Consider the following 15,927-nt stretch of genomic DNA (forward strand, 5'->3'; position numbering starts at 1 on the left):
CAGCATGCACAGACAGCCAAAGGGCATGCTGGCAGTTGTAGTTATGAAACATCTGGAGGCACATTACTACAACTCCCACCATGCCCTTTGGCTGTCTGTGCATGCTGAGAGTTCTATTTATGCAACAGCTGGAGGCATACTTTTTCATAGAAAAAAAATGTGCCTCCAGCTCTTGCATAACTATAACTCCCATCATGCACAGACGGCCAAAGGGCATGCTGGCAGTTGTAGTTATGAAACATCTGGAGGCACATTACTACAACTCCCAGCATGCCCTTTGGCTGTCTGTGCATGCTTAGAGTTCTATTTATGCAACAGCTGGAGGCATACTTTTTCATAGAAAAAAAATGTGCCTCCAGCTCTTGCATAACTATAACTCCCGTCATGCACAGACGGCCAAAGGGCATGCTGGGAGTTGTAGTTGTGCCTCCAGCTGTTGCAAAACTACAACCCCCAGCATGCTGGGAGTTGTTGCTAATCGCTGGTTTGAATTGACCGGCGATGGGTGTGTCTCGGGGCCCCCCAGGGGTTTGCACTGTGTGCCTGCTGAATGATTTCAGCAGGCATCCCGTTCCATTCACCGCCCAGTTAGCGGCGGTAAACGGAGATGTTCAGGGCATACAGGTACACCCTGGGTCCTTAAGTCCCAGGACGCATGGGCGTACCTGTACGCCCTGTGTCCTGGATGGGTTAAGGGGATGATCCTGCCTTTAAAATTTGATGTCCTAAGCTTGGATTAAATCAGTAGGGATCTGACTTCCCCCCCACCCCTCACCATTCAGCTGTTTCCGTATGTGCTGCAGGATCTTTCATAATTACCTTAGTCCATACTGTTTGTAGCGGTGCATTTAAAACAGTACAATGATTCCAAGGATAAGTCAATGTAACTATAGAAGAGGTTGTAGGGCTTTCATGGACCCCTCAATAGTCTAACCTTCATGGCTTATCCTGTTTAAAGGAGTACTCCACTGCCCCAGCCTACGGAAAACAAATTTGAACGCTGGTTGCGGGCTGCGGGGGTTGTGACGTCATGGCCCCTCCAATAGACTTGCATTGAGGGGGCGTGACGTGACGTCACGAGGGGCGTGGCAGTGTCCACAGCCCGCACCCAGCATTCAGAACAAAATGCTCCGAACTCTGGGGCTCTTCCTGCATGTGGTTATAATTTTTTCCAGAAGTACGACAAAATTAAACCTATATAAGTAGGGTATCATTTTAATCGTATCTACAGAATAAAGAGAAGGTGTTATTTTTACCGAAAAATATACTACGTAGAAACAGAAGCCTCCAAAATGTCTTCAGTTTTGTTGCACAATGATTTTTTTTTCTGTTTTGCCATAGATTTTTGGGTAAAATGACTGATGTCATTACAAAGTAGAATTGGTGGTGCAAAAAATAATCCATCCTATGGATTTTTAGGTGTAAAATTGAAAGAATAATGATTTTTTAAAGGTAAGGAGGAAAAAACTAAAGTGAAAAAATTGAAAATCCCCAGGTCCTTAAGGGGTTAAGCCCAATCACTTTTTCGTATTATGTTTTCTGTATGTATCACATGTCTTCTGTATGTATCAGACAAACTAGGCAATAGTGTTGTGCGCGAATATTCAAAATGCTAAATTTTACAGCAGATATAGGCACTTTGGGGAAGATTTATGAAAACCTGTGGAGAGGCAAAGTTGCCCAGTTGCCCATAGCAACCAATCAGATTGCTTCTTTCATTTTGCAGAGGCCTTGTTAAGAATGTAAGAAGTAAGCTGATTGGTTGCTATGTGCAACTAGGCAATTTTTCCTCGGGACAGGTTTTGATAAATCTCCCTATTTGTGATTTTGCTAATATTTAGAATATAGCGCTATATATTCGTAATGACGAATATTCGTTATTTTTTTCTTCGCAGTACACATCACAACAATGATGTGTACTGTATAAAAAAAAAGGTGATAGTGTTAGATATGGTAGGTTAGTTTAGCAGATAGGTTATAGATTCTAGTGTAGGGTATAATGTTAGTTGAAAGATATAATCGCGCATGCGCACGATACAAGTTTCATTATGATTTTCACAAAGAAAAAAAGGGGACGAACATAGCGAATGTGCGAATTTCGTGAACATAGGACGAATATTCATCCATATATTTGCGAAATATCGCAAATTTTGAATATGGCCCCTGCCGCTCATGACTTCTAGGCAACTCCCATGCACTATATTGTTACGCCTAGCGCTCCGGGTCCCCGCTCCTCCCCGGAGCGCGTACGGCGTCTCTCTCTCCGCAGCGCCCCGGTCGGTCCCGCTGACCGGGAGCGCTGCACTGTCATGGCCGTCGGGGATGCGATTCGCACAGCGGGACGCGCCCGCTCGCGAATCGCATCCCAGGTCACTTACCCGTTCCCGTCCCCTGCTGTCATGTGCTGGCGCGCGCGGCTCCGCTCTCTAGGGCGCGCGCGCGCCAGCTCCCTGAGACTTAAAGGGCCAGTGCACCAATGATTGGTGCCTGGCCCAATTAGCTTAATTGGCTTCCACCTGGTCCCTGACTATATCTGACCTCCTCCCATGCACTCCCTTGCCGAATCTTGTTGCCCTTGTGCCTAGTGAAAGCGTTTTGTGTGTCCAAAGCCTGTGTACCAGAACTTCTGCTATCCACCCTGACTACGAACCTTGCTGCCTGCCCGACCTTCTGCTACGTCCGACCTTGCTTCTGTCTACTCCCTTGTACCGCGCCTATCTTCAACAGCCAGAGAGGTTGAGCCGTTGCTAGTGGATACGACCTGGTCACTACCGCCGCAGCAAGACCATCCCGCTTTGTGGCGGGCTCTGGTGAAAACCAGTAGTGACTTAGAACCGGTCCACTAGCACGGTCCACGCCAATCCCTCTCTGGCACAGAGGATCCACCTCCTGCCAGCCGGCATCGTGGCAGTAGATCCGGCCATGGATCCCGCTGAAGTTCCTCTGCCAGTTGTCGCCGACCTCCCCACACTGGTCGCCCAGCAAGCCCGACAGATTGCCCAACAAGATCACCAGCTGTCGTACTTGACCACCATGACTCAGCAACTCCAGTCGCAGCTACAGCAGATTCAGTCTCAGCTACAGCAGCAGCAACCATCTCCTCCGCCAGCTCCTGCACCTCTTCCGCAGCGAGTGGCCACTCCTAGCCTCCGCCTGTCCTTGCCGGACAAATTTAATGGGGACTCTAAGTTTTGCCGTGGCTTTCTTTCGCAATGTTCCCTGCACTTGGAGATGATGTCGGATCAGTTTCCTACTGAAAGGTCTAAGGTGGCTTTCGTAGTCAGCCTTCTGTCTGGAAAAGCCCTGTCATGGGCCACACCGCTCTGGGACCGCAATGACCCCGTCACTGCCTCTGTACACTCCTTCTTCTCGGAAATTCGAAGTGTCTTTGAGGAACCTGCCCGAGCCTCTTCTGCTGAGACTGCCCTGCTGAACCTGGTCCAGGGTAATTCTTCCGTTGGCGAGTACGCCATACAATTCCGTACTCTTGCTTCTGAACTTTCCTGGAATAATGAGGCTCTCTGCGCGACCTTTAAAAAAGGCCTATCCAGCAACATTAAAGATGTTCTGGCCGCACGAGATACTCCTGCTAACCTGCATGAACTCATTCATCTAGCCACTCGCATTGACATGCGTTTTTCTGAGAGGCATCAAGAGCTCCGCCAGGAAAAAGACTTAGATCTCTGGACACCTCTCCCACAGTCTCCATTGCAATCTGCGCCTAGGCCTCCCGCCGAGGAGGCCATGCAAGTGGACCGGTCTCGTCTGACCCTGGAAGAGAGGAATCGCCGTAAGGAAGAGAATCTTTGTCTGTACTGTGCCAGTACCGAACATTTTTTGGTGGATTGCCCCATCCGTCCTCCACGTCTGGGAAACGCACGCTCGCACCCAGCTCTCGTGGGTGTGGCGTCTCTTGATGATAAGTCGGCTTCTCCACGTCTCACGGTGCCTGTACGGATTTCTCCTTCAGCCAGCTCTTCCCTCTCAGCCGTGGCCTGCCTGGACTCTGGTGCCTCTGGGAATTTCATTCGGGAGTCCTTGGTGAATAAATTCCGCATCCCGGTGACCCGTCTTGTCAAGCCACTCCACATTTCCGCGGTCAACGGAGCCAGGTTGGATTGCACCGTGCGTTTCCGCACGAAGCCCCTCCTAATGTGCATCGGACCTCATCATGAGAAAATTGAGTTTTTGGTCCTCTCCAATTGCACTTCTGAAATTCTCCTTGGACTACCCTGGCTTCAACACCATTCCCCAACCCTGGATTGGTCCACAGGGGAGATCAAGAGCTGGGGTACCTCTTGCTTCAAGGACTGCCTTAAACCGGTTCCCAGTACTCCCTGCCGTGACCCTGTGGTTCCTCCTGTATCCGGTCTCCCTAAGGTCGTTATGGACTCTGCCCGCCTTAAGAAGTGCCTCTCCCCCCCTCCCAGTCCAGTCAGGCAAGCCTCGGTGCCTCCTCATGGCCCTCGTCCTGGTGTCACACTGCCCCGTGCCAGGCCTCGCCCTCTGCCCTCCCTCCCCATTCCCACTCCTGCTGTACTGCCTGCCGTTGAGGAATCCCTCCATCCTTTCCCGGTGTCCTCATCCCAGGGGGGGCAGTTACCGGACAAAGAGAAGGGGAGACCTAAGGGGGGGGGTACTGTTACGCCTAGCGCTCCGGGTCCCCGCTCCTCCCCGGAGCGCGTACGGCGTCTCTCTCTCCGCAGCGCCCCGGTCGGTCCCGCTGACCGGGAGCGCTGCACTGTCATGGCCGTCGGGGATGCGATTCGCACAGCGGGACGCGCCCGCTCGCGAATCGCATCCCAGGTCACTTACCCGTTCCCGTCCCCTGCTGTCATGTGCTGGCGCGCGCGGCTCCGCTCTCTAGGGCGCGCGCGCGCCAGCTCCCTGAGACTTAAAGGGCCAGTGCACCAATGATTGGTGCCTGGCCCAATTAGCTTAATTGGCTTCCACCTGGTCCCTGACTATATCTGACCTCCTCCCATGCACTCCCTTGCCGGATCTTGTTGCCCTTGTGCCTAGTGAAAGCGTTTTGTGTGTCCAAAGCCTGTGTACCAGAACTTCTGCTATCCACCCTGACTACGAACCTTGCTGCCTGCCCCGACCTTCTGCTACGTCCGACCTTGCTTCTGTCTACTCCCTTGTACCGCGCCTATCTTCAGCAGCCAGAGAGGTTGAGCCGTTGCTAGTGGATACGACCTGGTCACTACCGCCGCAGCAAGACCATCCCGCTTTGCGGCGGGCTCTGGTGAAAACCAGTAGTGACTTAGAACCGGTCCACTAGCACGGTCCACGCCAATCCCTCTCTGGCACAGAGGATCCACCTCCTGCCAGCCGGCATCGTGGCATATATGTTGCATATAAGTGCATTGATATGATATCCGTTAATTTTACATACCTCTCTGTATATTTTGTTCTTTCAGCTTCCTGAAAAGCTCTTATATTCTCAAGGATGCAACTGGATACAGCAATTCAGTTTTGGCCCAGAAAAATATGCTGGTCCAAAAGTCTATGCAAAACTACGTAGCTGTCTAGAACTCTTCAAAAATGAGGTAAGTACTTAGGGGGAACATATCACAATTGAATAGGCTTGGATCATAGTACCTGGGAAAGCTGGGGAGGAAAAGTTATGAAGGCAAACACTGACTAACATATGATTCATAAGCAAGGATATTAACCCTGTGAAATTATCATGGCTACCAGGAAATGGCTTAAAGGGGTACTCAGTTAAAATTGCTTTTACCAATCTACAGGAGATATGTGCCAGATTGGGGGGGGGGGGGGGGGGGGAGGGGGACTTGATCTCCAGAATCTAGGCTTTGGATCTTTGTCATGAATGGAGTAGCAAGTAGTGTATGCATGCTGCAACCCCATTCTTCTTTATACAAGCTGTCAAATGTAGCTGCATGTTGAAAAGGGGATAGCTTTAATAGGAGGTTAGTAGTATTACCTGAGAACACTGTTCCATTTTGTCAGGAGTAAACCCACAAAATACTGTTCACCTTTGGTCCAACTTTTCATCTTTCTGTGAAAATAATGTATTTGTGTGATTGCTCAATGTACAGAATATTAATTAGTATATTACAAGTATACAGATACAGGCGCTAACTATGCAGAATATATTTGTACAGAATTCTGTTGGTGTGTTTTAATCCACTGCATATAATTATTATTTTCCCCAAGTAGGCAGAGATTTGTTCACTCTTCACATTCACCCATCTGTCAAAAAAGCCACAAGGCGTTCCAGGCGTGCAGCACTTGAGCAGCCTGGCTCTGCTTCTCTGCCCAAAGCTGGAGTCACATGACCAAATATCCGGCCAGAGATTCCGAGGGTGGCCAGTGCTGACATGTAGTTGGTGCTAGGACCGCACGGAATGCATTGCTGTCCCCATAGGCAACAATACATTTCTAAGTGGATCTGCTGAAGAATGCTTTCGGTGGATCTGCTAAGAAATGCATTGCTGTATACGGAACCCGACCTAAGAGCTACCAAACTGTGTCTGCTGTAGGTTGCTCCTTCCCTCTTCATAGACTTGTAGGGGCAGCATACAACTAATCCCTCAGTAATCTACTAGTCAGCTGTGAGTTAATAATGTTTAGGGGATGGGGGGTTATGCACTATGTTATGTTATTTTGGTGGCAAGACAAAATAATCAGCATCGTATTTACTTCTTTACTGTTTTCATTCCTGGCACTGACAGGAAGACACCCTGTGCTAGTCACCTCCTAACTTATTCAAATCATAGGTTCTTAAAAACAATATACTGTAGTAGGAGGTATGTACAGATTTAGGATCCAAAGCCCTATTTAGCCATGTCCCTAGACAGCAATGCACTTTAAAGGGGTACTCCGATGAAATTTTTTTTTTTTAAATCAACTGGTGCCAGAAAGTTAAACAGATTTGTAATTTATATTACCTACAAGCCCAAAAGGCTAATAATGATCAACAAAACCTACAAAAATTAGCCCAAAAATATTAAAAATGTCATCTTTATTATTGTATACAAACAGGTAGAAAAACACCCATAAAATAACCCACCCTTAAAATACTCCCCAACAAAAAGCTAAGCAGAATACCACTGGGATGTATACAAAGATCACAATGCTACCAATAATACAATCCTGCAGTATCAGTTTAGTCAGCACACAATAGAACGATATCTCAAGTCAAAACTTCACCTAATTGTGACATGCTGACGGCTCCCCAGTGGTTATCCTGCAACCTCGACACGTGTTTCGGATAATTCCTTTCTCAATTTACTTGTATTTAAAAATCGTAATCCTTCCCGTACTGATCAGCTGCTGTATGCTCAACAGTAAGTTTTTTTCTTTTTGAATTTATTTTCTGTCTGACCACAGTGCTCTCTGCTGACACCTATGTCCATGTCAGGAACTGACCAGAACAAGAGCAAATCCTCAAAGCAAACCTATCCTGCTCTGGACAGTTCCTGACATGGACAGAGGTGTCAGCAGAGAACACTGTAGTCAGACTGGAAAGAAATTCAACAAGAAAAGAACTTCCTGTGGAGTATACAGCAGCTTATAAGTACTGGAAGGTTTAAGAATTTTAAACAGAAGTAATTTACAAATCTGTTTAATTTTCTGGCTCCAGTTAATTTACAAAAAATAGTTTTCCACCAGAGCACCCCTTTAACTAACAGGATTACTGCATTTATGTTATTTGTATTTTTTCTGAGACACTGATGCACTGTTTCCCATGACATCATAAAGAGAGTTATGTAAATAGGCAAGAATGTGTACTTACATCTCTTGTATAGACCCTGATGGTCATAACTTAAAGAAGCTTGTTATGGAAATTTGTCATAGTAACATTACCCATGCTTTTACTGGTGATTTTAGTTTGAATAGTAGATGGAAACAGGTTTCAGCATTGTTGAAACATTCTCCTAAACCTATGCTGTAGATGTACGCAAATATACACCTAGAAAATTGAGTGAAATTGTCTGCACTTTTTAATACAATTGTGGCAAAGGTCACTCTTTTGGCATATGTCTTGATAATGATAAGCTATGGACACATTAGAGAGATAGATATGTACATTTGGAGGATGTTTCAGTGTATATGACAAACATGAAAGCATAGTATGCATAATGATGTTCACAGGTGCAGATTTTACTGCAGATTTTCCACTGCTAATTCAATGCCAAGTCAATGGGTAGCAAAATTAGTAGCAGAAAATTTGCAGCAAAATCCTCAGCATTAGTGTTGCTCGCGAATATTCGCAATGCAAATTTTATTCGCAAATATCGCGTATTCGCGAATATAGCACTATATATTCGTAATTACGAATATTCGTTTTTTTTTTTAGTTTTTTTTTTCACAGTACAGATCACACTGATCACCCCTCTCTGCTTCCAGCTTGTGTGGTGTAAAGAAGGCTCTAATACTACTGTGTGAGACTGGCGTACGAATTTTCGCATATGTGAAAATTTGCATATGCTAATTTTTGCATATGCAAATTTTCGCTTATGCTAATTTTTGCTTATGCTAATTTTCGCACCTGCAAATTTTCGCAAATGCAAAATTTAACGCAAATATTAGGAATATGCGAATTTAGCGAATATATGACGAATATTCGTCCATATATTCGCGAAATATCGCAAATTCGAATATGGCCTATGCCGCTCAACACTACTCAGCATAACCGGCATGTGTGAACATACCTTAAGCCTATCCTGTGTAATGTTTGTAGCAGTGTGTGGATTGTACCTTAATTAAGATTTCCATGTTCTCTTCTGTTCTAGTGGGTAGATTTTTGTGCATCTAAAGATCGGGTGGAAAGGAACAGAATGTGCAGATCATTTTTTTCTGATGACACCAAAGAGAATAAAGTATATGAAGCTGTAAAATTCATCATGTTGTACTTAGTGATTGAGGCTCATGAAAATCTGAAGACTGAAGAACAAATTCCCAGCTTCTTCCACTTTCTTTTTTCACAAGACACTTGTGCTGATCCCCTGAGCTACATGATGAACCATTTGAACATGGTTGGAGATACTATAGGTCTTGAACAGGTACATTTGTGCAGTGATTTATGTATATAATTAAGTATAAGGCTTATGTCAAATACATTTAATGCTGGAAAACTGTAATCAATATCTAAAATATTTATATACAGAAAAATAGGATGCCTTATTTGATTTATTAGGTCTATTTTAATGACATACAGTAAATACACTTTGCCCAATTTACCATAAAATAATTTTCACCTTTCTTTGATGCACTTCCTCTTTGCTCCTCTGATTAGACTTAAAGGGGTTATCCAGCATAAGGTGATTTTAGTACATACCTGGCAGACAGTAATGGACATGCTTAGGAAGGATCTGCACTTGTCTTGGGCTAAATGGCTATGCTGTGAGATTACCATAACACTGTGGCTAGCTTTTTGTGAACTTGTATTTCCTGTTTTCAGTTTTCTTGTTTGCCTACAAATCCCATGATTCCATTTTACTCCTTCCCACACATCAACCACCCCATCCATTGAAACATAAATGAGCTGCAAACCTGTGGTTTTCAATCAGGGTGCCTCCAGTTGTTGCATTACTTGCAGATTGCTCTCTCCACCCATTGAAGCAGACAGGCATTGAAGCAGACACCTAGTGAGTCAGGTCTCAACCGCATTGCAAGCTGGAAAAAATCCGAGACAGCAGTCATTTTGTATGCTGTTAAAAATAAATATTGGGGTGAAAATCACATAAGAATTGTGAGAAAACCGTCACACACAGGTAAAGACACTATATTATGAACTATACTAACTTTACAGCCCCTGTAGCATAGTCAAATAAAAAAAATCCTGGAATACCCCTTTAAATGGGCACTGTCAGAAATAAAAACTTTTTATATGTTTTACATCTTGGCAAAACAATAGTTTTTCTAATATACTTCTTTAAAAAATAAAATTTATTTTATTAAAGAAAACTGCCTCCAAAAATCCCACCAACAAGGGTCCCCATACCTCCTGGGATACTGACGAGTCCCATAGCAGCATGAGCATGTCCAAGGGTCCTGGACACAAGATGGCTGGTTGACAAGGCTGCAGGAGGAACACACCCTGCAGCATCACTGCTGTAACACAGAGTTATACGAAACATATGCCTCCAGCTGTTGCAAAACTACAACTCCCAGCATGCCTGGACAGTCAAAGGATGTCTGGTTATGCTGGGAGTTGTGGTTTTGCAAAAGATGTAGGCACACAGCTGAAGGCAACACTGCTGCAAAAAAAGAGTCATCCAAACCCTGCACCTCCAGCTATTCCAAATCTACAAGTCCCAGCATTACAGAGCTATCCATTACAGGTCTGTTTGTCCATTCCTCTTAGCAAAAAGCTAAAGACTGAAGCAGAAAATAGTTTTTGATGGAGACCGTCCGTCCAGATGGAGATGCGATTGGATGGAGACCGTCTGTGAACAGCAATTTTTTTAAGTCCTGCCATTAATTCTCCATTGAAATCAGGTCTGGACTGTGATTGGGTCATGTTAAAACATTAACATGTGTTGATCTAAACCAATTCATTGTAGCTCTGGCTGTATGTTTAGGGTCTTTAAGGGGAAATGGCCCCGTGTGAATTATTTTTTAAACATTTTATTTAGTTAGAACTTTTAACTTTCAGTACCATGTAGTCATCTTATGTAGAGCACTTTGTGCAGTGGTCTCTGATTTATCACGTGCAACTTTTTTGTGAAATGTCACATAAATGTTGCAGAAATGTCACTATAGAATTCTATATGACAAGTGTATTAAGGCCAGATTTGTGGAGAACTGGATTAATAATTGTCCTGTGGACCAATTCTCCCACCTAAGCTGTTGATTTTTTCATCTCCTCCAGAGTTAGCATTGGCCTCTTGGTTGCTTCTCTGATAACATCTTTCCTTGCCCAGCTTTTACGTTTGGGTGAATGACCTTACCTTGGTAGGTTTGCAGTTGTGCCATATTCTTTCCATATTCTGATTAAGGATTTTATGGTACTCCATGAGATGTTCAAAGATTGAGATATTTGTTTTATAGCCTAACCCTGCGCTGTTCTTTTCTACAACTTTATCCTTGACCTGTCGGTTGAGCCTTTTTGTCTTCATGCTGCATTTTGTTCAGTAATTCTGTCTAACAAACTCTGAGACCTTTACACAACAGGTGCTTTTTTACTGAAATTGCAGACCCTAGGACCCTATTTACTGATTATGTGACTTGCAAATGGCACTTGATAAGGCTAATGGTCACATCAAATCTTTGTTAGGCGTTTCACAGTAAAGGAGGTGAATATTCAACACTTTTTAGATGTTTATTTGTAAACAATTTTGAAATCCATATAATATTTCCCCCTACTTAAATGATGGACTACTATGTATTGGTCCATTACTTAAAATCCCAATGAAATCAATTAGAATCCGTGGCTATACCATGACTACTTGTAGAAGTCCAAGGGGGCAAATATTTATGCAAGTTACTGTGTATGCTAATGTATCTAACTTTATCCTCTCTTTATTCTAGGCTGAACTCTGTTTGGTGGGCTATGCTCTTGAAGTTAGAATAAAAGTGCTGCGGTTGACTAAATTTAACACAGACGACTTTGAAATTATTTATCCTGCGGATCACAAACGAGACTGGCATGAGATTACTTTAATGACGGATGACGATCGGCACTATAACATACCAGTCATTGCCAAATAAATCATCTGCTACTAGGTTTCCAAGAGAGACAATATCACCTGTAAATACCAGTTGTGATTTGTTGACAAAAATTTTATATATTTTCTTCTATTGGGGAATTCACTTACTCCTTATTAAATATTCTAATGGCGAATAAACTGTGCTCTCCAGGTAGAAGTTATTCCTATTATCCCAAAAGGTGAATTATGGTTGGAATAAACACTATGGGCGGCATTTATCATTGTAGGTGTAAGTGAAGCATTTTTCAACACCTTTTTGTGTGTTGGTAATGTGTAGGAGCACCAAATGTATTAAATGGTCACAGAGCATTTGATACATTTTGTGCAGGTCACATTTTCTGAAAATTCTCACTTCACATACACCAAAAAGCTAAGCTAAGTCTGGGCCAGTGTAATTTTAGAGACTTTTCAGTGGCTTTGCGCCTTTTTTGCACCTTTTCACAAAAAGGCGCAGTTCATAAAACCCTTCTATATCATGTGTATTGCCAAAATCAGTGGATTGCAAATCAGCAGAAATGTGTAAATCAAAAGGCACAAAAAAGGCGCAGATAAACCCTGCTTGCACCTTTTGTGTGCCTTTTCTAGACACGAAAAAACAGTCTAAAAACAATGATAAATGTCGGCCAATGGGTATGTAGTACAAAATCTGTTATTTGAGATACTAGGCTTGTTCATTTGTACAGAAATGTACTTAAAGTTGTAAGTTTAATTGGTGTATAATAATGGTTGATTCTTTATTCACAGTAGTGTCATAGTGCATATGTGAAAGGCTGTATATGAGTGCTAATAACAAGCTTAGAAATAAACTATAAATGAACCTAAAACTATGAGTAGAGATGATAAAACTAGAGTAAATGAAAAGTGATTGTCTCTGTAGAAAGAGCCCCTTAGAACTGCGAGCCCCAAAAGGGACAGGGACTGGGGTGATAATCTCTGTACGAAAAAGGTCAGGACTATTTAAATAAATCCATAACGGAAAAACAAATGGGCAACATTTATTGCTCTTGATGCAGATACAGAGTGTCTTGTTTTTTTATTTAATGTGCAGACATGAATACATCACTTGCCTAGTGGCTCAGACAAACCAAACTTCTGTGCAGGTCACAGCTGTTTCACACTAAACTTGTGCTTCATCAGACCATCCCCCACTGTATACGACCCTGGGTATAAATACATCCACACTTTGATCTAACTAAAGACAAACCAATACCCAAGTAAAGAACAAAAAAAATATTTATAACCTAACCTTTTGTTAAGACCCAAGTTCTCTTGTGCATTAGTTAACAGGACCTACTTGTTTCTGCTTGCAAAAGGGATTTTCCTATAGCCTCACCTTCTCTAGGTTTAATTCTTTCAATTCCATAGAACTTGCTCAGGTTACTACAGCTACCTTCATGGGCTTCTAAGATATGTTGAATAAACCCAAGTGACCCCTTTCTAGATTTAACATTGTTAAATGGCACATGGCTCATTTTGTGCTGCCAATGTAGAATCATCCACAACTGCATACATGCAAGTGGCATACACTACCCAACATGTTCTACAAGTTATTAAACTATAAAAAAAAAATAATAATAAATAGAATGTTGCCTTGGGCCCTGCTCTCGGAATCACTAGAAACAGGAAGAAGCCATGGTCAACCAGGAGTTTCCACTGTGGTGGCATATTGCTGGCTGCCACGGCCAACAATACACTGAGCAACAGTGTCATACACAAGAGTCACACTTCAGAAGAGTAGGAGGATCACTACGGGGGACTGGGGCAGGACATCAGAGGCATTGTGGGAGCCCAGGTTTTGAATAAAGATTTGTTTTGTTATATACTACTGAACGGGCATACTTTTGAAAATAAAAAAGCTACTAGATATATTTTTTAAATAGTGTCCACAGAAATAAAGAATCAATAAATCAGCAGTATAAACAGGGCATTAAATATACATTTCCAACTAATTAGTAGGCCAACAGTCACCAGCAACAGGCCAACAGTCACCAGCAACAGTGTTGTCGCCCGCTGTAATGTGAGAATACCCCCCGCTTGTGTCTTCCATCTACCTACCCTCCCGCTGATGTCCTCATGTGTCCTGTAATCTGTGAGTCTCAATAAAAGTTGCATCTGTGTCCGAAATTTGGAGGGGAGTGCTCCGTTTCTTTGTTCTTTGGTGAAGGTCAGATTTGTAAATTACTTCTATTAAAAAATCTTAATCCTTCCTGTACTTATTAGCTGTTGAATACTACAGTGGAAATTCTTTTCCGTTTGAAACACAGAGCTGTCTGCTGACATCATGAGCACAGTTGTTAGGATTCGGCAGGCAGGATGTGGATCCTCTGTGTCAGCGAGGGATTGGCGTGGACCGTGTCGGTGGACCGGTTCTAGGTTGCTACTGGTATTCACCAGAGTCCGCCGCAAAGCGGGATGGTCTTGCTGCGGCGGTAGCAACCAGGTCGTATCCACCGGCAACGGCTCAACCTCACTGACTGCTGAGAAGGCGTGGGACAGAAGGACTAGACAGAGGCAAGGTCAGACGTAGCAAAAGGTCGGGGCAGGCGGCAAGGTTCGTAGTCAATGGAGATAGCAAGAGGTCAGGAACACTGGTAAGGCAAACACTGTAAACGCTTTCACTAGGCACAAGGGCAACAAGATCCGGCCAGGAAGGGAAGGGGAAGTGAGGTTATATAGGGAAGTGCACAGGTGGAAGCTAATAGACTGATTGGGCCAGGCACCAATCATTGGTGCACTGGCCCTTCAAATCTTAGAGAGCTGGCGCGCGCGCCCTAAGGAGCGGAGCCGCGCGCGCCAGGACGTGACAGCCAGGGACCGGGACAGGTGAGTGACTTGGGATGCGATTCGCGAGCGGGCGTGTCCCGCAATGCGAATCGCATCCCCGACGGCAGTGTCAGTGCAGCGCTCCCGGTCAGCGGGTCTGACCGGGGCGCTGCAGAGAGAGGAACGCCGCGAGCACTCCGGGGAGGAGCAGGGACCCGGAGTGCTCGGCGTAACAACAGTGCTCTCTGCTGACCTCTCTGTCCATTTAAGGAACTGTCCAGAATAAAAGAAAATCCCCATAGCAAACATATGCTGTTCTAAACAGTTCATAAAATGGACAGAGATGTCAGCAGAGAGCACTGTGCTCATGATGTCAGCAGACAGCTCTGTGTTTCAAAAAGAAAAGAATTTCCGCTGTAGTATTCAGCAGCTAATAAGTAAAGGAAGGATTAAGATTTTTTAATGGAAGTAATTTACAAATCTGTTTAACTTTCTGGCACCAGTTGATTAAAAAAAAAAAGTTTTTCACCGGAGTACCCCTTTAATTTTCTCTGTTTCAGAATCCATTCCCTGTTACTATTCCTTCCTAAGTGTGGGATATGATCTAAGATCATGACTTTTAATTATCCACGTGTTTATGTCATTCTATTTTACCTGTTCCTGTTGATGATTTTTAGTTATTTAACCTAAATCTACATTTTGTCATGGTTTCACCCATATACAACTTCGAGCAAGGGCTCGCCGAACTTTTCGAGTGTACATGTGAAGGAATCCACTAACTGTTGGCTCACTGTCATACTCTCAGAGTCTTCCTCAGAAGTTGTATGACAAATATTCTAGGAAAGCCAGATCATCCTGTAAAAACCAAATAACCTCTCTCATAACCTCTACTACATGACACATGGCTGCTTTTGCAGCTTCTTGTACTAGTACTGCCATGAACAATCTTACTGGCAAAGAACATGGCGGGAGTCTTCTGTCATCTACCCTGTCAACCAACTCATTTTCCAGACATGTTTTCTTGGGTTACTTTTATCCTTTTTGGGTGATTTTTCACCAACGTACTTGTCAAATCAACGCTTTGAATGCTGTTTGCGTGGCAGAGATAACAGCACAATGAGTACTGAAGATGTTTGCGGAACAATGTTAAATGCACCAGAACCGTATAACACTACAGGCTAGATACGTGTAACTTTAACACGCCTTATGGGTGGCAGAGGAAACAGCACAATGATCACTGAAGGTGTTTGCGGAACAATGTTTAATGCACCAGAAGGGTATAACACTACAGGCTAGATATGTGTAACATCAACACACTTTTTTGGTGACAGCACAGCACAATCAGAACTGAAGGTATTTGTATAACAAATTGAAATGCTCCAGAACCATGTAACACAACATGCTAGATAGGTAAACACGTTATTTGGGTGGCAGAGGAGACAGCACAATGCGTACTGAAGGTGTTTGTGGAAATCTATTA

General features: G+C 43.8%; 1 protein-coding gene across 2 annotated transcripts in view; it reads left to right on the forward strand.

The window, feature by feature from the left end:
- Window positions 1-13,385, forward strand: part of OTULINL (OTU deubiquitinase with linear linkage specificity like) — a 101,686-nt gene extending 88,301 nt beyond the window's left edge. For both annotated transcript variants that reach the window (XM_056520932.1, XM_056520933.1), the window contains exons 6-8: window positions 5,424-5,552; window positions 8,766-9,035; window positions 11,506-13,385. In XM_056520932.1, the coding sequence (XP_056376907.1) occupies window positions 5,424-5,552; window positions 8,766-9,035; window positions 11,506-11,685 (579 nt within the window). In that variant the 3' untranslated portion in view covers window positions 11,686-13,385. The remainder of the gene's footprint in view (window positions 1-5,423; window positions 5,553-8,765; window positions 9,036-11,505) is intronic.
- The last annotated feature ends 2,542 nt before the right edge of the window (window positions 13,386-15,927 follow it).

This window comes from Hyla sarda, chromosome 5 (genome assembly GCF_029499605.1).
Source record: "Hyla sarda isolate aHylSar1 chromosome 5, aHylSar1.hap1, whole genome shotgun sequence".
In the NCBI taxonomy this organism is placed as follows: domain Eukaryota; kingdom Metazoa; phylum Chordata; class Amphibia; order Anura; family Hylidae; genus Hyla; species Hyla sarda.